Here is a 21661-nt window from a genome sequence, read left to right as displayed (position 1 = left end):
CCCAGTACTGTGGTTACATGTAGATGGACTCATCACCCAATACGTTTAGAAATACGAGTCACTATCACGATATGAATTCAAAAAACACGAATATGAATATGAATATGTTGATACGAATATGGATATGGATACGAATATGGATATAAATATGAATTTGAATATGTTTATGTAGATATGAGATTTTTTATTAAAATGTTTTTATTTAAAGTTTATGCATCATGAAAATGTTTACGAAAATGTTTATGTTTAAATATCTTCATGAAAACGATATTTTAAGTACAAGTATTTTTCACTGTTGTATGTGATATGTATATGTATTACTTGTTATCAAGATTATAGTGTGTTGAGTCTCTAGACTCACTAAGTGCGATTGATGCATGTGATTATGATAATAGTGATTATGGAGGTCTTGATGGTTGATCTGACTGGACTGAAGGTGCACATAACCCGTGGACCTACGCTAGTTTTCCGCACTAGTATATGATTTATGATTTTAAATTATGTTAAAGATATTATTACGACGCTTTATTTATGAGTGGTTTTGAGAGGTTATAGTATGGACTATACTTTTCAAATGCTATTTTTAGATTTAATAAATGTTAGTTGGTTGTTTTATTTTAAAAGGATGTCAAAAAAATTTATGGTTCGGGCGAATGCTAAGTTAGGTTTGAAAAAATAATCTCTTCTAGTACTTTTAAAGCAAAACGAATAAGCAGACGTTTCATTAAATACCATCCGCGTAAGGCTAATGTGGTTGCAGATGCTCTGAGCAGGAAGCACACAGTGATTGCTCATTTGTCGGTATAGGGACCGCTGCTGGGGGAGATTCAGAGATCTGAGCTTGCAATTTATGCCAGGGGCGATGCCTCGAATCTTGCTACTCTGACAGTACAGCCGACATTGAGAGACAGAAGCCGGCAGGGCAGAATTTTGACGAGCAGTTGCAGAAGTTGAGACAGAGGGACGAGGCTAAGGGCTACAGATTGTATGCAGTAATGGACAGCATAGTCAGATATAGGGACCGTTTGTGGTTCCTGACAATGATTCCCAGATAGCAGATATCTTGAGAGAGGCCCAAAGACATTTATTTGTGGCCAGGCATGAAGCGAGATATTTTGCGATTCGTTTATGAGTGTTTGACTCGTTATCAGGTCATGGCAGAGCATCAGAGACCTGCAGGGAAGCTGAGGCAACTCCCTATTCCTGAGTGTAAGTGGGATAACATCACCATGGATTTTGTGACAGGGTTCCAGAGGACTACTGGAGGATTTAATGCCATCTGAGTGATTGTTGATCGGCTCACTAAATCGGATCATTTTCTACCAATCAGGAAGACTTTCACCATGATTCATTATGCAGAGCTGTACATCAAAGAGATAGTCAGACTGCACGGGATTCCAGTGTACATCGTGTCAAACAGGGATCCGAGGTTCACGCCTGCATTCTGGAAGAGTATACACCAGGAATTGGGCACTAAGCTGCTCTTCAATACTGACTTCCATCCTCAGACGGACGGACAGTCAGAGAGAGTGATTGAGATTCTGGAGGACCTACTGAGAGCTTGCATGATCGACTTTCAGGGCAGCTAGGAGCCAAAGTTAGCTCTTGTGGAGTTCACGTACAACAACAGTTTTCATGCATCGATTGGTATGTCTCTATATGAGACACTGTATGAGAGGAAGTGAAGGTCGCCAGTGTATTGGGATGAGGTAGGAGAGAGATCACAGTTGGGTCCGGATATTATCAGACAGACCGTAGTGTTGGTGGTCAAGATTTGGAACAGGATGAAAACCGAACAAAGCCGTCAAAAAATTTATGCAGATCAACGGCGTAGGGATCTTGAGTTTGTAGTAGGGGATCATGTATTGGTGAAAGTCGCACCGATGAAAGGTGTGATGAGATTCGTGAAGAAGGTCAATGTAACGTACCGTACTTTTAAACATACTTAAAATTTGTGGAAAAATAAATTTTCTTAAATAAAAAATAATCTTTCAAATTGCGATAAAAATAAACTACTCGATTAAATATTTGAAATAAAAAAAGATTACATACAAAGTTTGCCAAGAAGGTACTCTCTTAAACATCGTGAAATAGTTTCATAAAATCAGAGTAATCAAAGCAACATGCTTGTAAATTCTTGAAAACTTAGGCAGTCCTCGGGTTTAGTCTCCGCGCAGTCCAAGCCGACTCACTGGTCCCCACCTATCGCCTTCTCAAACTCGTCCTCTCCTGCATCGATCAAGTCTAGTGAGTCTAAAGATTCAACATGTATAAACTGAGAATAACAAGTAATACATAATAAAAACACATGGATTTTAAAATAGAGCATACATACTAAAACTTGAACGAACTTACATAAACATGCCATCATATCGTAAAACCTTTCATAAACATACTTGCAACATACATACTTAAACATGCATCAACATCATTTTTCGTAGAGATATGTTTAAAAGCAAGTTACCCATACATAAATGCGCCTGATTAGACTAAACCACAGTATTGGGCTGACCGCGTTGTCCACTATCACATACATGAGATCCCTGGCCATGCTCTATCGGGTGGATTGGTCCCTGGTCATGCTTTACCGCTTTCCAATCCTTATCTAAACCCGGTCATGCTTTACTGGGGTGGAGAGGTCCCTGGCCACGTTCACCGGCTTCCAAACCCATTCATATTTGGTCACAAGATATTTAGCATATCTCAAAAACTTAAATTATTTCATTTGCACGTCAAACATACTAATACATTATGCATGCCTGCCCAAGACAATTTTTTCTTTACAAAAAGTTTGGCGCTCAGGCGGTAAAATCTTACCGCTCGAGCGCACCCCGTCTAGAAGATCTGGCGCTCGAGCAGTAAGATCTCGCGCCCGAGCGTCGGCCAGGCCGAAAAATTTTGAAAACTAACACAGTTGAGCAGTCACACAAGAATGATCATAACTCAATCATTTCTTGTCCAAAAATTACGAATTTACTGTCAAATCTAAGGTATCAAAAAGTACTATGTTTTATATGTTGAAAGCTTTTCTAGAAAATCAACCGAAAATGAACAGTACACGAAATGACAGCAACATCCGATTTTGAGATCTAAATATCGTTTCAAATTCATTCCAACCAATTTTACTCAAACTCTTGGACATCATACATGATTTTTTACACATAATAAACATCAAAATATATACTATGATGAAATCGATGCAATAACAAAAGAATATATATGCCTTTGCGTCTAAATGCTTGAAGATGACGAATACCGGCGCAGTAGAATACGGGGAACGATCGGATGACGTTTGTTGCGCCATTTCTTGAAGAAAAATGACCGAAAATCTGCTAAGAATTCATAGGGGAAGAGGTGGTGGAAAGAAATCAAAGAACCCTAGCTCTCCCTCAAAGAAAATGAACGTGTATATATGTGTGTGTTGTGTGTGCTGAGTGTGCGAGTAAAATTTAACGTGTGTGTGTGTTAATTAGGAGAAAAATCTTAATTAATTAATTAATTAATCATGCTAATTAAAGTGTTAAACCAATTAACAAGTTAATAAAATTCTAATCCAACAATAACTTTACTAAAATCCCCTAACTTAAATAAAATACACAATTGATAAACTTTAAAAGTTTAAAATCTTAATATTCACCTAATAATTATATTAGGCTTTAAAATGCTTAAAACTTAATAAATCATTTAAAATGACACTTCTTGACTAGAAATAAAATACCACATTTTACAAATCGCACAAATCGTCTTCGGTCTCATTTCCTCGTTCGCGTATCGAATACTCGCCTGAAACATGAAACTGAAGAACATATTTTAACGTGCATCACAAAACATAAGTAATTTAAAATAAATACAAATTCATAAATCATGCATCGCTAAAAATTGTTTTAAACTTAGGTAAATAATTTAGAAATTTAAATAAATGCATGAGTTATACGTGTACTGATTTTGAGCTCTGTAGGAAAGCTTAGCCCTAGATTCATCAGGTCATTCGAGATCCTAGAGAGAGTTGGGACACTAGCTTACAGAGTTGCATTACCGCCGAATCTGGCGGGAGTTCATAATGTGTTCAATGTCTCCATGCTGCGGAAGTACATGTCGAATCCTTTGCATGTGCTGAACTATGAACCACTTTAGCTGACACTGAACATGTCCTTTGAGGAGAGACCCGCTCAGATCATGGACAGACAGGATTGGAGGCTCCAGAACAAAGTGATGTACATGGTCAAAGTCAAGTGACTGAATCTTTCCGAGGAGGAGGCTACTTAGGATACGAACACGAAGATGAGGAGTCGCTACCCGGAGCTATTCGGTATGTTTTAAATTTCGAGGACGAAATTTAATTTTAAGGGGGGGAGAGTTGTAAGGTCTAGTAAATTTAAACTGTGTAACCTGAATGCATGCAATCTAGGGTTTATTTAAAATATATGTTTATTGATTTTTTTATGCATTTAATGTATGGTTATTGAATGAGTAGGGTTCATTTCAGAATTATTTTAAAGTTTCATGCACTAGAGTTTTAAGTTGTATTTCGCACTCGAACGAGAAACGGAGACCAGGGATTATCAGGAAAAATATTTTTTAATGAAATGATTAATTTTAATTATTTAATATGAGGTGTTTTTAAGTATGATTTTTGAAAATGGGCCATGGTTGGTATTTTTACTCGCGGGGTTATATTTTTAATCGGTACGCAAATTTTAACGATTCAGATGACTTTTTGAGGGCTCGAGCAAAGTTTTCAAAAATGTATCAAAACGAAATATTTTTCGAGAGTGTTATTAGGCTTACTGGGTTTGTTTAATGTATAATGGGCTTAAAACCTATTAATCCTTTTAAAGTTTTATTAAGGCCCATTAAGGTGTCATTAACTTAACTAAACATATTTTATTTAATCGCAAGCATCCCCTGATCTAGCAGCCGCCCTCCCCTCTCCATCAGTATCCCCATTCACGCGAAAAAAACAAGCAGCAAAACATTCCTCCATTTTTTCTTTCAAACAAGCTTCCTCCCCACTTCTCTACTGCTTCCCCGACGCGCATTTCTTTGACTTTGTGAGCATTAACATGATAAGGCACACATTTATCTCCTTTTCCTCTTCATTCATGCCCATAGTATGCTGATATATGTATACTTGCATGAGAAACTCGTTACTCCATCATGTACTCTCGTTTTGTATGGTTTTACATAGAAAAATTCATGTTTTTGTGATCATGGCTCATGTTTTTATGAAATTTGTGCAAGGGGTCTGTCGAATGGTTGCAAAGGACTGCTCATGTCAAGGTATATACTGTCTAAGGGCTGGAGTCGAGTAGGACTCGTGATTTTTTCTTAGATCGAGGGTGCGCTTGGATGGGTTGTATCGTGTGTGGCTTGATCGGTTAGTTTGAAGGTGCCGGCTGTGCAAGGGTCGACCCTAGCCCTAGACCAGACTGTGGTGGGGATGAGCCATGGATTAGGGTGGCTCGGACATGGCTGGAGTTAGAGGAGAAGTCGATTGAATGTGAGAGAGCCGAGTAAAGTCACAGGTAGTACGGGTTTTCCATGGTGGCTCACGGTTGTTGGCGTGATGCGGGGCGCATAGGGCTAGGGTCCTTGGTTAAGATGGTCTAGGAGGGTCAGTGGTGTGTTAGGAGTGAGGGGTTTGAGGGTGGTCCGAGTAGGGAAAGGCACAGGGTAGAAGATGGTTTCTTTGAGTTTGTGTCAAGCAGGGTTAGCATCGCGGCGTTGCATTTTAAGCGGCACAGCGCCTGTGTTTCACACCTGGTAGTGCCACGGCGCTGGGATGCAGCGCCTAGATGCTTAATCAGCACTACACTTCAGACGCCTAGGCGCTGGTGCCGAGCTTAGAGGTTAGCGTTTTGATGTGCTAGTCTCGTTTTGGTCGTCTCCAACAAGTTTTGAATCGGGCTTAAGTTTACTTTTAAAAAATGTTTAAAACTATGTTGTTGAGTGATTTAAGGAGTTTGGTAAGCTTTGGGTCGAAATTTAGTGGTTCAGGGGTAAAATGGTCATTTAGGGTTTTACGGGGGCAAAACTGTCATTTTGCATCTGGTCGAGATTTTTGTTCTGGCAGCGCCTGAGCACAAATTTATCATAATTTTAAATGTTTATGTATCACGTATATTATTTTTACATAATTATGAAAATATGTTGCATGCTTGGTTTCAAGGAAAAAAATTACGTATATGCATGATTTTTATTAAGTGATGAATATGATGACATGTTTTGAAGGATGAGATTTGGTTGTGACTAACACGATGACACGATGACATGTAAGGCCAGGGCTCAGTGGATGGGTAATGTTGTCGCTGATGTCCTCACTGTCGGGTACCTCGATTACACGTAGATGGATCCATAGACTGAAATGATGATACGAAAGTCACAGCTAATGAATAGAATTCAAATTAAGAACATGGACATGTATATGTTGATATAATGATATATGTTATGATTATGATTATGCTTTGACATGTTACGATTATGCATACGATTTTCCCACGATCATTAAATGTATGTTGATTAAGTATTTTTCACTGTTCCAGTTTATGTATATATATTCGATAAGACATTACAGGTGTGTTGAGTCTTTAGACTCACTGGGTGTGAATGATGCAGGTGAGCATGTCGATGAGGAAGCTGGGGGTGCTGAATTCTGAGTAGGCATAGGTGGATGTGTGCAAACGACCCGAGGACCACACTTTTCCGCACATAATTTTTTTATGAGTTATGAGTAGACATGATCAATTTTACGTTTGTTACGATACGTTGATGTTTCCAGAATTTTTACTTGTGTTATGTTTACATACATTATCGATGGCCGAGTCGGCAATGATTTTAAAACTGCAGCATTTTAATTGTCATTCGCTTACGATCATTTTCAAACGCGTATTTTCAGCAGTCCTGCATGCATGCATTTAAATGGGGTTTTTGAGTATTAGCTTTAAAAAAATTAGTAGCATTTTTAAGAAGTAGACGTTACTTGCATTGAAATTAACTCTACGCAAAATAATTTACTATTACGATTATGTATGACGAGCATTAAAATAAGATTTTATGAAAATGTTTATATAGGAAAGGCACGTTATACATACTTATGTTCAAATTATGGTATGCACGAGCAATGATTAAATTGCATGAATTTTTATTACGTATTAATTGTTAATCACGGTTTATGCATGCTGAGTCTTTAGACTGACTAGACTTAATCGATGCAGATGACTTAGATGAGGAGACAGGAGGTGGTGACCAGTGAGCAGGGTCGAACCAGTGGCATTGCACACCCGAGAAACTTGCAGTTCATGACATTTTATTTATGCACGTGTTATAACTATTTACTCTGATTTTTATTCATTAGCGTTGGTGACAAGCACGTTGAAATTTAATATGTTATGTTAGACTTATTCCAAATTAAATTATCGTTATTAACTTGGGATTTTGATAATAGTGGTATTCAAATGTTGAATTTTTATTATTACATTTTTTAAAATGTAAGGTGATCATATTTTATTTTAAGAGCTATGTTTTTAATTAATTATATATTAAGAAAATTTTTATTCTTCCACAAATATTAAAGTAATACTATTTTAAGTAAGTGTTGTTACACCAGAGTTTAAAACACGGAGGTATATAATCAAAATACCCTATAGGTGTTTGAATAACATACGACGCCCAAAAAAAGTTTCGAGCGTCGAAACTAAAAATTTAAAATTTTCTCTATGGTTTGGATGCGAGAAATCGGTATGCCAACTGTGTCTGCCATAATTTTTAAATTCCAGAGGAGGTAATTCTAATCGCTTAGTTTCGCCGTTATTTGATTTGCAGGGTTGGTTTGAAAATTAGAACCTTTGGAGGAGTTGGTTTGAGTGACAGAATCGGAAGAAGATGAGGTTGCCATCTGTGAGACCCTGTGATCTGACTAACGTTAATTACGTAGATTATGAGTAGTAAATCAGCTCATAATATAATTGTAATTGGAAATGAATTTGAAATAGTCTATGCAATTGGAAATAAACTAGTATTTCATATACAAGTTGAAAATAGTCCATATTTCTTTGAAAAATACTGCATTTAATTTTATTGGCAAACTTGTTAATAAATTGAAAATTATTTCCTTAAAATTTGATGGCCAAATTGAAAATAACTTGAAAAATAGTCAATTAAATTTTGGTGGTAAAATAGTAATTATGAACATAAATCCAAGTGGATGCATGTGAATTGTCATTTGGTTCTTCACGTGTCCACAAATTACAAATTGGAATGGAATTTAAGTGCTTCACGTGGATTGAGGATTAGCATATATGAAAACATAATAATAATAATAATCTTAATATTGAACAAGAGATTAGCATATATGGAGTTTGACCTTTCTTTCAGACTTTCAGCGGGCTAAGGCCCTTGATATTCAAGAGATCGCATCCCATAGTGAACCTGCAAACAAGAGATGGATGAGACCGGCTACAGGTACCTACAAACTAAATGTTGACGCTTGTGTTAATGAAAATACTAATCTACACAGCGTAGGTGGTGCTCTTAGAGACTGTCAGGGTAGATTATTGTTAGAATTTGGCAAGCAAATCTCTCAACCTCTGTCTGTTGCCCATGGTGAACTTCTGGCTATTCGGGAAGGAGTTAAATTGGTCTATGAAAAGAACTTTCGTGATGTTCTAGTTGTTTCTGACTCTGTATTGGCAGTGCAAGCAGTCAAAGCCGTACATGAAAATCTTGGTTACATTGGAGCCTGTGCGTCTGATATCAATCTACTGGTGCAAGATCAATTTATTTCTGGCATAGTCTATGAATCTAGATTGTCTAACAATGTGGCTCATAGTTTGGCTAAATTTGCTTCTTTGTCTCCTTCACCCTTTGTTTGGTTGAATGGGGCTTTTCCTCATTGGTTGGTTGAGTTTGTAATGAACGATTTATCTTAATTAAATTACAAGCTTACCTTTCAAAAAAAAAAAAATATTGAACAAGAGATAACGAGAGGTAGAAAGAAGGGGAAATAAGGGAATTCAAGTTCTATTTTTCAAAACTATAGTGAAATGTTGTCGAAACTCGAAACAAATTATATATTCAGAATCCTCGTGTTGAGAGCGTTCTTTTGAGGTAAATTTGTTCTTGATTCAGAACTTTTAATTATCGAATCGCAGGAATATAATGTATTTGAATTTGATTTCAATATATGCGATAGAATAACCGACAAGAAATAAGGATTTAAATTATGTTATGATTTCAATTTTATATGAATTTTCAAAGTTTCAAAGGATTTTGAAACTTGAAACATTGATTTTAAATAATTTCATTGATTGAAATGAATATGTTGATGATGTTGATCGATTATTTGTACTGAAATCCTAATATCAGATAGTGATACAACGATTTTGGGGAAGAAGAATTGAGGTATGTTGTGACTGAGTAACATACGACATATATCTGTGTCATATGATACATGTTTGATTGATTTGACTGAGAATATGTATGTATATGCCTTATTTGTTGAGATGATGTGGCATATATGACATTCATGATTGGTATATCTGTAAGGTCTATGAATTTAATTCACGTAACCTGAATGCATGCAATCTAGGATTTTTATTTAAATTATGTGTTTAATTATTTTTCTCCATTTTATGCATAATTATTGCATGATAGAATTTATTTCAAGAAATTTTAAAGGTTCATGCAATAAAGATTTTTTAAGTTTGCATTTCGCACTCGAACGATGAACAGAGACCGGAGAATTATCAAGAAAATTATTTTATTACATGATTAAATTTTATTAATTTATTTAAGGTGTTTTAAAGTGTGCTTTGCAAAATGGGCTTTATTGGGTATTTTTACCCGCAAGATTTTATTTTTACCCGGTAAGCAAATTTTATCGAATAGGAGGGCTTTTCGTGGGTTCGGCTAATATTTCCAAAAAAATTTCAACGCGAAATATTTTTCGGGAGTATGTTTGGATTTAATGAACCTATTTTTAAGTTAATGGGGCTTAAAAATCTTTTTAAATTTTTAAAAGACCATTTAAGACCCATTATCTTATTAATTGATTAACTAATAAATTCCTAGACTCCACTAAATCTAACACCATTCCCCCCACCAGCCGACACACCCCATCCCCACCTAGGGATGATAGTGGGCCGGGCCGGGGGCGGGGGCGGGTTTGCCATCCCCATCCCCGCCCCCGTTTTATATCCTCGCCCCCATCCCCGATTCTACAAAATCGGGGAATCCCCATCCCCGACCCCGCGGGGATGGGGGATCCCCGTCCCCCGCTTGAAATTTTATTTTTAATGAAACTATAAGTATTTATTGAATTGACACAAAAACTTATAATTTTTAATTTGACTAAAAAAGTATTGAAACAAAAATTCAAAGACATACATAAAACTTACATAACATTAATAATCCATAGTTCAATATTCTAAAAAAAAAATCCATAGTTCCAATAAATATAAAAGATCAAACTCGTTGCATCATCAGATGACATTCTTCTCCATTATATCACATCACATCACTCCATTGTCCATGCTGTAATCAGTATTACTGTTAGTGCATGACTCCGGTTCCTAAAAAATAATAAGACATAGAGAAAAAATATATAAATTTCAAACACTTTAATACAATAAAAAAACCAAATTATTACTTATCTCTATATCAAAATCGTTGTCAAACTTTTGATAAACAAATAAAAAATTAAAATTTATAAATTAAAAATATAAATAAATCATCATAAAATTTTTTTACATGAAACTATTTAATACCTTGAATTTCACTCCATAACCAATCTCGAGCACACATCAAAGCCACAAGAGTTTTAGGATGAATTCTATTACGGTGAACACTTAAAACTCTCCCACTAGTACTAAATGTTGATTCAGAAGCAACAATCGTCACAAGAATGGCCAACACATCCTTTGCAATATCATGCAATATGGGATATTTGATCACATTCGTCTTCCACCAACATAAGATATCAAACTCACTTGTATTTCTTGGCAACAAAGACTCTTCTAAACAATAATCTAACTACGACTTCTCAAGTTCATTACTAGTATTGGAATCCATGAACCTCTCAAATTTATCAGCATAACAACCACGCTTAGGAAGTGGAGGCCTTAGATATGAAGATCGTGAATCTTTCACTTTCTGAGATTGTTTGGATCTCTTCTTGTACTCTTCAACAATTTCATACAATTTTTTTTTTATTTTTTCAATCTCAAATGAAGACATATCACCATAAACAAGAGGATAATAAAATTGAATTGTCTTCATCTTGTACCTCGGATCTAAATTGCTCCCAATTGCCAATAAACAATTCATCATCTCCCAATACTTTTCTAACTTTAATTTCATATTTGTTGCCATTATATTCACCACATTATCATCCAAAAGAAGCCAATCATCAATTGCAAACTTAATATCACAAATAGTTGAGAAAAAAATATTTATAGTGTGATACTTGGTCCCCGAAAGCAACTCTGTGGCATCATAAAAAATCTCCAATTAGAAGAAATCTCTCTCACTTTTGACCAATCATCTTCTGTGGGAACTCTTTAATACAAACTCTCACGGTGTTTCAAACGAGCAAACACATCTTTATATTCCAATGCACTGTTAAGCATTAAATATGTAGAGTTCCAATGTGTTTTCCAATCAAGTCCCAATTTTTTAGTGCTTGGAACCTTCAACTGTCGATCTGTTTCAATAAATTTTTCATCTCTTTTCGGTGTTGCTATCCAAAATCCGACACTATATCGAATTGTTCAATACTACCACCAATTAATTGTAGTCCATCCCTCACAACCAAATTCAATATGGGCACAACACCGTATGTGAAATAATTTACCTTCTAAAATAATTGTAGTCCATCCCTCACAACCAAATTCATAACATGTTACACGTCTCAATGCTGTGGAAGTACATGTCAAACCATTCGCATGTGCTGAACTATGAGCCTCTGCAGTTGACTCCGAACTTAGCTTTCGAGAAGAGACCTACCCAGATATTGGAACAAAAGGAGAGGAGGCATCGAAACAAGGTGATTTAGATGGTCAAGGTCAAGTGATTGAATTATTCCAAGGAGGAGGCTACTTGGGAGACTGAGACTGAGATGAGGAGTCGCTACCCGGGGTTATTCGGTACGTTTTAAATTTCGAGGACGAAATTCTATATAAGGGGAGAGGAATTGTAAAGTCTAGAAAATTCGAACTACGTAATCTGATTGCATACAATCTAGGGTTTTACAAAAATATGTGTTTAATTTTTTTTAATGCATTAAATGCATGATTATTGCATGGATAGGTGTTGTGTTTCATGGTTTGCTAAGATTTCATGCATTAGGGCTTTTGATAGTACTTCGCGCTCGAACGAGGAATAGAGACCGGGGACAGTCAAGGAAAAATATTTTTTATCAAATAATTATTTTTAATTAATTAATATATGATGTAAATAGGTGGGATTTTTGAAAATGGGCTGCTTCAAAGTATTTTTATTTTTCGGATCATATTTTAAAATGGTACGCAAAATTTAACAAGTCGAGGGACTTTTTGAGGGTTCAGGGATTATTTTAAAAAAAATACCTAAACGAAATATTTTGCGGGAGTTTTTTGGATTTGATGGGACTATTTTATTGCATAATGGGCCTAAAATCTTTTTTAATCTCATTATTTTAATTAAAGGCCCATTATCACTAACTATTTTAATTAAACCCAACACACAAACCCTGAACTCACCCTCCACCATTCGGCCGCCCCTCTCCCCACTTCCAACAGCAGAATCTCGAGTTCAGCAGCTATCCACTCGATTTTTCTCAAATCTTTTCAAGGGAACTCTTCCTCGTCCCTCCGTTGTCCTTTCTACGCAACTATATCGAGGTTTTCGAGCGTAAATTCGCAAAGGCACGTCCTATACCTCATTTTTCTCATCATTCACATCAATATATGTTGGTTGGTTTTTTTTTTTTGATGATAAACCTTCGATATATCATGTTGTGTTGGTTCTATACAATTTTTGCACAAAATTATGCATAAACATGATCATGTTGCTCACGTTTTCCTTTGTGCATGTAAGGGGCTGCTAGGTTAAGGCTTGTAATGGGCTGTGCACATTCAGATCGAGGGCGTCTAGGTGCTGGAGTTGGGTTTGGATCGAGCCATGGAGGATCGATTGAATCCTAGGAGGGTTGGTGATTGTTGGTCGACCGAGCAAGGGTTAAGAGGAAGGCACGGCCGTGTGGGGGCTGAACCAGACCATGGTGCAGGACTTGGTGGGTCCAAGCCATGGTCTAGGAAGGCCCAAGTGTGGGTGGTTTTGAGCCAAGGGTATATCGGGAAGGCTTGGCTCGATTATGGGACTCGCGTGGGTTGTTGGTGAAGAACCATGCAAGGCCACGTGCATGGGGCCTATAGGCATGGGTTGTTCTGTACAGGAGAGGTTCCACGGCTTGTTCTTGGTCCTAGGGTGGTCTGGTTTGGGGCTGGTCCGGTCTCGTGTGGGCTAGGATCGAAAATTCAAAGTTAGGTGCGCTAGGGTTTTGTAGGTTCCAAAGGACAGATTTTTTCCAGCATCTGTTCGGCCATTTTTGAGGGTCTTAGGTGGTCTGAAATAAGTGGTTTAAGGGCTGGTCATGTAGGTTTGAGTCATGGTTTAAGTTTGGAAAGATTTGGTTGTGTTTCGGACTAATTCGGATTAAAACCGGAACCCCGGTCCAAGTTTTAAAATGAATTGTAGAAGTTCTTGTATTGGCTCGAGTTTACGTCTAGGAAATGGTTATTAATATGTTTTGAGGAGTTTTACTAGGTTTGGTTGGCTTCGGGTAAAAATTTTGAGGTCCATGGGTAAAATGGTCAATTAAGGTTTCCAAGGACAAAATGGTCATTTTGCACTCGGGTCGAGTTAGCAGTCCTGGCAGCGCCTTGATCTCCAAAAATTGCATGTTTAAATTGTATATGTTATTATGAACATTAATTTCTATGAAAATACAGAAAATACGTTGCATACTTGGTTTAAGAAAATGTACGTATACGCATGATTTTTATAAGTGATGAATACAATGTCATTTTTTTAAGGAAGGGAGTTGGTTGTGACTAATACGAACAAAAGCATGTAAGGCCAAAGCTCAGTAGATGATTAATACTGTCGCTGATGTCCTCGCCGTCGTGTAACGCGGTTATACGTAGATGTATCCATCAACTAAAGCTGATACGAAAGTCACAACTAATGATATGAATTCAATAAAATTAAATGAACATGTATATATTGATATGATGAGATATGTTATGGATACGTTTATGCTTTGACATGTTATGTTTAAGTTCATGCTTTTAAGATCATGAAATATATTCTAATTACAGTACTTTTCAATGTTTCATTTATGTTTAAGTTCATGCTTTTAAGATCATGAAATATATTCTAATTACAGTACTTTTCAATGTTGCATGTTATGTATATGTACTTGTTATCACGGTTCATGTGTGTTGAGCCTTTAGACTCACTAAGTGTGAATGATGCGGTTGAGCATGATGATGTGGAGACTGGAGGCGCCGAAGACTGAGTAGGAAGAGCTGGGTGTGCGAACTTTAACCCGAGGACCATACATTTTTCCGCATTTTATGCCAATGATTTAGGAGCGAAACAGTATTTATTTTATACATTTTCATCTTTTACTATGTTGATGGTTTAGTAGGATTTTTTTGAATGTTACATTTTAGTTTCTTTAAAATAGTAGTCTATAAAATTTGAGGGTGTGTTAGATTATTTTAACTGCAGTATTTTTATCCAATATTTGAATGATTCTTTTAAATGCTTGTGTTTGAGTACTTTTCGAAATTAGCTTACAAAAAAAATTTCTTGTAGTATTTTAGCACTAGACGTTACACGACTAATATTTTTGAAAACTTCCTTAAACGAAATAATTTTCCTACATTCTAATGGGCCTAAGGGGCATATTATACCTAGATTATTGGGTCTAGTTTAGTACACCATTATTTATGTCAAACTTTGATTTTTAAACCCTAATTTCCAACACAAACTCATGCACACAACATCATAAAGGAACTAGGACTCTCTCCAACACCAGCAACACGCACACACACCACGTTAGGGGTTGTTCATGTGAGTTTGAAGGAAAACAACGCAGCAAGTTCCCATCTCTCCGCCAACGTCCCTCGCATTAAGGATTCTTTTCGTGGGTGAAACACGGAAAGTCACGCCTTAATCTTCCTTCACTCATCGTTCATACCATATTACGTGTGTTATACATGATTGTATGGAAAACATTATCTCATTTTATATATTTTCATTTTTATGGATTGTACATGATAAAACTTGAGTTTTAATGCCTTTAAATTCAATCTTTTGTTGTACAAAGGGGCTGCCATGGTAGGGCTATGGGAAGGTACATTTTTCAGCAGGATTAAGGGTCCATAGAGGCGTGGCTAAGGGCTGGAAAAAATAAGGGAAAAGTTTTAACGAATATTTGGGTTTTAAGAAACGAGGGTTTCGAACTTGGGTTGCTTGAAGGGGCGGCTCGTGCGTTGGTTAGGGGCTGTGTCCAGGAGTCGTAAGAGGGTTGTATGATGCTCCTAGAGAGGTTAAGGGGTGGGTGCTGGTACAAGGAGGAGGGTTGTAGTTGTAAGGAGAGGGTCACGCATGATGAAGAGGTGACGAGTTGAGGGCTGTGTTAGCTCGGTTCGATATGCTCTGTCCAGCAGCTTGTCTAGGCTTCGGTCTAGGTCCTAGGATGGTCATCTAGGGCCTGGTTGGGTTGACCATGGGCTAGGATCGAAGGAATTGAGGGTTTGTTCAAGCTAGGGTTTTAGAAATTGTGCAGAATTTTCCAGCAAGATTCTAGGCTTGTTCAAGGTTTCTAAATGGTTAGGGTATGGTTAGGTGTTAATAAGTTATAGTTCAAGTTTGGTAAGATTTGGTTAAGTTTCGAGTGGATTCAGGTTAAAACCGAGATGTAGGTTCAAGTTTTGAAAAGAATTGGGAAATTAGTCGAGGTGCTTAAGTTCATGTCTAAGAAATATTTATGGGTGTATTTTAAAGTGTTATGTTAAGATTGGATAGATTTGGGTCGTTGTTTTACGGTCCAAGGGTAAACTGGGAAAGTTAGGGTTTCAAGGGCAAAACGGTCATTTTACATCAAACAAATGTTAGACGTCCTGGAAGTGCCCTGAATGCTATAATGAATGTTAAAATGTTTATTTTAAAAGTTTTATGGGATTTTCTGATGAAAATGATAATACTAAAAGATGTGTTGCATGCTTGGTTTAAAGGAAAAATGATATATATGCATGAGTTTCTATAAGTGATTAATACAATGAAAGATTGAAGGAGGTGACTTGATTGTGACTAATATAAAAGGATATAATGATATATAAGGCCAATACTCAGTTAACGGGTGAGTGTATAGTTGATGTCCCCGCCGCATGGTACTATGGATATACGTAGATGGATCCATCGACCAAAAGCTGAAGCGAAAGTCACAATTAATTATCTGAATTCAATAAAAGGGAAACGTATATGTATATGATGAAAGGAAAAAGTATATGATAAAAGGAAATGATTTAAAGTTATGCATGTTCATGAAAAGCTATTTTATTAAAAGTTTCTTTCACTGTTGCTTGTGAATGTTTATGTATGACTTGTTATCATGGTTAAGGTTTGCTGAGTCAATAGATTCACTAGGTGTGAATGATGCATGTGAGCATGATTTTGTTGATGATGAAGGACTTGATGGTTGAACTAGTTGGGCTGATGGTGCACATAACCCAAGTACCTTTGCTAGTTTTTCCGCACTTATATGATATAAGATTACTTTAAAGATTTTGATAGCGTTTATGACTTTTATGCTTTGAGTGGTTTTGAAAAGATTAAAGAGTTTATGCTTTATTTTGAAAATGTTAGTTTTAGATTTTGGTTGACGATTCTATGTTTTGTAATGCATTTTGTATTTTGAGTAAAATATTTTGTGAGTTATTTTAAATGGTGCAAATTATATATTTATATATATTGATATATTTCTGCCAAAAGAATAAAAAAAATTCTAGTATATTTTAAAGTAAAACGAGTAATAGACGTTTCAAACTCGTTGTTATTTACATTATATTTTTGTTAATCATATTCTATTTTATGTATAAAATTTAATCATAAAGTGTAGTAAGATTAACAAAAAATTGGATCATTAATAAAATCATACAGATTAGTTTCATATTCAAGTTTATTTTATTCGCTAAATACTCATTATGTGTTCTCTTTTAATCACAGAAAATTAATAAAACATTCTAAACAAATTTTGCATGGAAAAATAAAGCTAGTTATTAATAAACTTTTCCAATTTATATAATTTTTTTTAAAAAAATCACAATAATTTGTGTACAACTTATTTAATGCTTAACATAGTAACTCGAGTTTCGGTCCAATGAGATAATTTGATATAATCTACATTATATACTAGCAGTTATGCGCATACAGACTAGTTTTCATAAGAATTTTTATAAATATTTAGAATGATTTTTCGAGTAAGTTTATTTTATTTATTTTAATTAGGGATGGCAAGGGATTGGTTCTGCTAGGATTCAAAGTCAGACCCATAAATTTTTTAAGGGTCTCTTTAACACTTAAGTTCATACACGATTTGTTCCATACTTGAAGCTTTAATGATTGGTGGACCAGCCCGTTTGACAGCTCTAATGTCACCGAGGAGTTACCATACATTCATCAACGTTATAATACAGTTAGGGGGCGTTTGGTAGTGTTGATTAGGTGGGTTTATTTTTTTAACCCACCTAATCACATGTTTGGTACGGATGATTATTTAACCAAGTCTATCCCTCCTATGAATGATTAGGTTATATTAGACAGGTTAAAATAATACCTCCTCACCCCTTAGGATTATTTATCCAACTCTTAATCCTTCCTATTTTCCAATTTTACCCTTCTCCTATATCCAAACTCACCACCACTTCCCGCCACGACCGCCGCAACCGACCGCCGCCGCCGCCGACCACCGGACCGCTGCTGCCGCTGCCACCGTTGCCGGATCGCCGCCACTGTTGCCGGACCGCCGTCGGCCGTCCGCCATCGTTCGCCGGACCACCGCTGCCACCGACTGCCACCGCCGCCACCGGCCGCCGACAGACCGTCGCCGTCGCCGGACCTCCGCCGCCGGAGTAGAAGAAGAAAAAAAAGAAAAAAGGGCAATTTTGTCCTTTCATCAAAAAATTCAAAATTATCCTACACTTAAAAATCATACCAAATATAACACCATATATTACATTCTTACAACAATCATTTTCTATATCATTTACTTACTAATCATTAGTTTATTTTATCCTTCAAACCAATCGCAGCCTTAAAGTTGTGTTTGGTTGGTTGGATGATTAATGATCACATCCAATCAAGTGTTTGGTTGTAATTTTATGTATTGATTATATATCGAACATCGATCAAATCTATGTTATATATAATAATCTGTAACATCCAAAAGCTAACATACGTAAATCACATGCATTCAAATGAATTAAATTGCATAATTTTTTTATTTAATTGATTTTAAATTCTTAAATTATGCATATTATATTATTAAGGGTCTAATTGCATGATTTCATGAAAAATGTAGATTTTACCCGAATATTCGATCATAGGCTGGGAAAAAGAGACCAGAGACAACCGAGAGAAAATAAATATTTTCAAGGCTCAGTAATATGATTAAATATGATTAAATTTTTCTAAAAAATGGTAGAGTTCAAATTATCTTACAAGACGAACTCGATTTAATCCGAAAATCCGATTTTGGACAAACGAGGGACTTTAAAATATCAAATGCGTTATTTTTGAAAACTAATTTGATAGAGGTGGATTTTACGTGTTTTTGCGTATCATGTTTTGTCGCATTGTGTTGCATTTATCGTTTAGATTGCATGCATTTTGTCATATTTTAGAATAAATTATGTTTTATTGTTACTCATGTATCTCGTTGGTGAAAATGCAGGAGATTCGTACAAAACTCAAGAAAAAGAGAATTTTTGCGAAGTATGTCCGCCCGGGCGCACATTTATGTCCGCCCGGGCGCTTGAGAGCTTGAAAAAAATCAATTTCTGCGAAGACCATCCGCCCGGGCGGAAACTTATGTCCGCCCGGGCGCGATTGTATTTTTGGAAAATATTTTGCGCGATTTCTTCCCTAATTTTTTGGAGGAGGATGATAAGGGAAGGATAGGGACGAGATTTTGGGATCATTGAGACATATTCAGACTCCATTATTCGGCCACCACAAGCCACCACAAGCCTTGGAGAGGAATTCACGCTCGGATTGAAGATTTGAATATTTCCAGGCATCGCTCTTCGTGTTTTTCGTCACTTCTAGTATTTATTATTTAGTTTTTAGCATTTGAACTTAGTTTTGTTGATTTCAATCATTAATTTTAGTAGCTAAACTTTAATATTTGTTGGGATTTAAGGGGAGCCTACCCCAAATTTTGATTTGAATTAATTTATATGCGATTGTTGCGTTATTCTTGATTATACTATTGTTTTATTGTGTTGTTAGAGCGTAGCTAACTTTAACAACGTTTTTATATTGCGAGTGAGTTCGAGCGAATAACTTGTGATAAGAACGAGTAGTATAATCCGTGGATCTACAATTTACATAGACATATGAAATTGGATACACGCCGATAGTCATAGTCCTTAGGGTCGAAAACTAGGGGATTTCATAGATCGAAATGCGATTTACTCTTGATAAATAATTAAAGACATTTAATTACTTCATTGAGTAGAATTAGTTTGGCATAACTCGAGAGAGTGTGTTCAATTGAATAGAAAATCCTGTCGGAAGCATATGATCATTATCGAATAAATTAATTAATTAACGAGGGGTAGGTGAACCGATATTCCCAACTAATTCATTTCTTATTGAATTTTATTCAACCATTTTGGATACTATCTCTGATTATTAATTTAGTTTTGAATCCTTTATTAACTGTTTAATTATTTAAGAACAGAAGTGTTAAAACAATCAAATCAATTTTCGTTGCTAAATGTTCAATAACTGAAAATAATAATTTTTAAATACAGTCTGTAGTGGAACGATACTCGTACTCACGTACACTATACTATTACTTGACATCGTGCACTTGCGATTAATTTTGAGCATACAAAATCATATTTTTATTGAGGATTCCATAGTGCAAGTTTTGCTCGATCAAGTTTTTGGCGTCGTCGCCGGGGACTGTTAATCTACAATTTTATTTTTAGTTATTTTCTTTAGCATTATTTTATTGTTTTTGAGCTAACACTCCATATTTTATTCCAAATATCTTGTCTAGTGCATGCCAAAGTCACTTGACGTGGAGCTTGAATTCGATCCTGAAATTGAAAGAACTTTCCGCAGGAGAAGACAACAACAGAGACTTAAAGAACTGATGGAGAGACACAAGCAAGAACGTGAGGAGGAACAGCGTGAAAATAGACAAGTTGAGATGCCACGCCGCATACCGATGCTAGAGTATGCCCAGCCTTTTTTGGAGGGTGCACGCCCTAGCGTTGTGAGGCCTATCGTCCGGGCAAATCACTTTGAAATCAAGACAGCTATAATCCAGATGATTTAGAACACAGTCCAATTTGGAAGAACTGCAGTAGATGACCCAAACACGCACATCACGGATTTTCTTGAAATTTGCGATACTTTTAAATTCAATGGAGTTTCTGATGATGTTGTTAGATTGAGTTTGTTTCCTTTCTCTTTACGTGATAAAGCTAAAGCATGGTTAAATTGTTTGCCTGTAGGTTCGATCACTACATGGGAAGACATGGCGAAAGCATTTCTCATTAAATACTTTCCTCCATCAAAGACCATGAAGCTGCGGGCAGACATTACAACATTTGCTCAATTCGATCAGGAGTTTTTATATGAGGCATGGGAACGCTTCAAGGATCTACTACGAAGATGCCCACATCACGAGTTACCACTTGGGTTAGTCGTTCAAACATTTTATTATGGTTTGCTTACTCCTAACCGTACTATGATAGATGGTGCTGCGTGTGGGAACTTATTGAGAAAAACTACGGAAGAAGGATATGAGTTGTTGGAGGAAATGGCTGCGAGAAGTTATCATCCTCAATATGAAAGGAACAACCAGCGGAAAAGTGCAGGAGTTCACCAGGTAACTGACCTTTCTGCTATTACTGCACAACTTGATGTTTTGATCAGGAAACTAGACAGCTTGAATGTGGGTAGCACAACTATGCGTCTTCAAGAGATATTTTGTGAAAAGTGTGGAGGGGAACACTATGTGAAGGATTGTCAAGATGACAATCCATTTTATGTGCAAGAAGGGGCACCAATAAATCAAGTAGGGGTCCAAAACCGTCCAAGGAACGATCCATATTCAAACACATACAATCCTGGATGGAGCAACATCCAAACTTCTCATGGGGCGGTCAAAACAGTCAGAATCGACCGCAAGGAGGACAACCATATGGGAAACAACCGATGTACAGATCAGATCCTCCTAGAGAAGAAAAATCCAACCTGGAGAAAATGATGTCTAAGTTCATCTCGTCTACAGAGACTAGACTACAGAATCAGGATGCATCGATAAAGGGGCTTGAAAATCAGATTGGGCAGTTACCGAAGATGATGGCGAGTAGAGAGC

General features: G+C 36.4%; 1 protein-coding gene and 1 non-coding gene across 2 annotated transcripts; one reads left to right on the top strand and one right to left on the bottom strand.

Moving 5' to 3' along the window:
* The first annotated feature begins 1154 nt into the window (after positions 1-1154).
* Positions 1155-8927, top strand: LOC140815536 (uncharacterized). The gene is made up of 2 exons (XM_073174618.1): positions 1155-1209; positions 8374-8927. Exons 1-2 carry the CDS (start codon positions 1155-1157, stop codon positions 8925-8927), a joined length of 609 nt encoding a protein of 202 aa, XP_073030719.1.
* Positions 8928-20864: 11937 nt separating this feature from the next.
* LOC140815741 (small nucleolar RNA R71) lies at positions 20865-20970 on the bottom strand. The gene has a single exon (XR_012114390.1). It is a non-coding gene; the product is annotated as a small nucleolar RNA R71 (small nucleolar RNA).
* Positions 20971-21661: the final 691 nt, after the last annotated feature.

Source organism: Primulina eburnea, chromosome 15 (assembly GCF_022965805.1).
Source record: "Primulina eburnea isolate SZY01 chromosome 15, ASM2296580v1, whole genome shotgun sequence".
NCBI lineage: Eukaryota > Viridiplantae > Streptophyta > Magnoliopsida > Lamiales > Gesneriaceae > Primulina > Primulina eburnea.
Note: the sequence above shows the minus strand (reverse complement) of the source record. Positions and strands in the feature narration are given on the sequence as shown.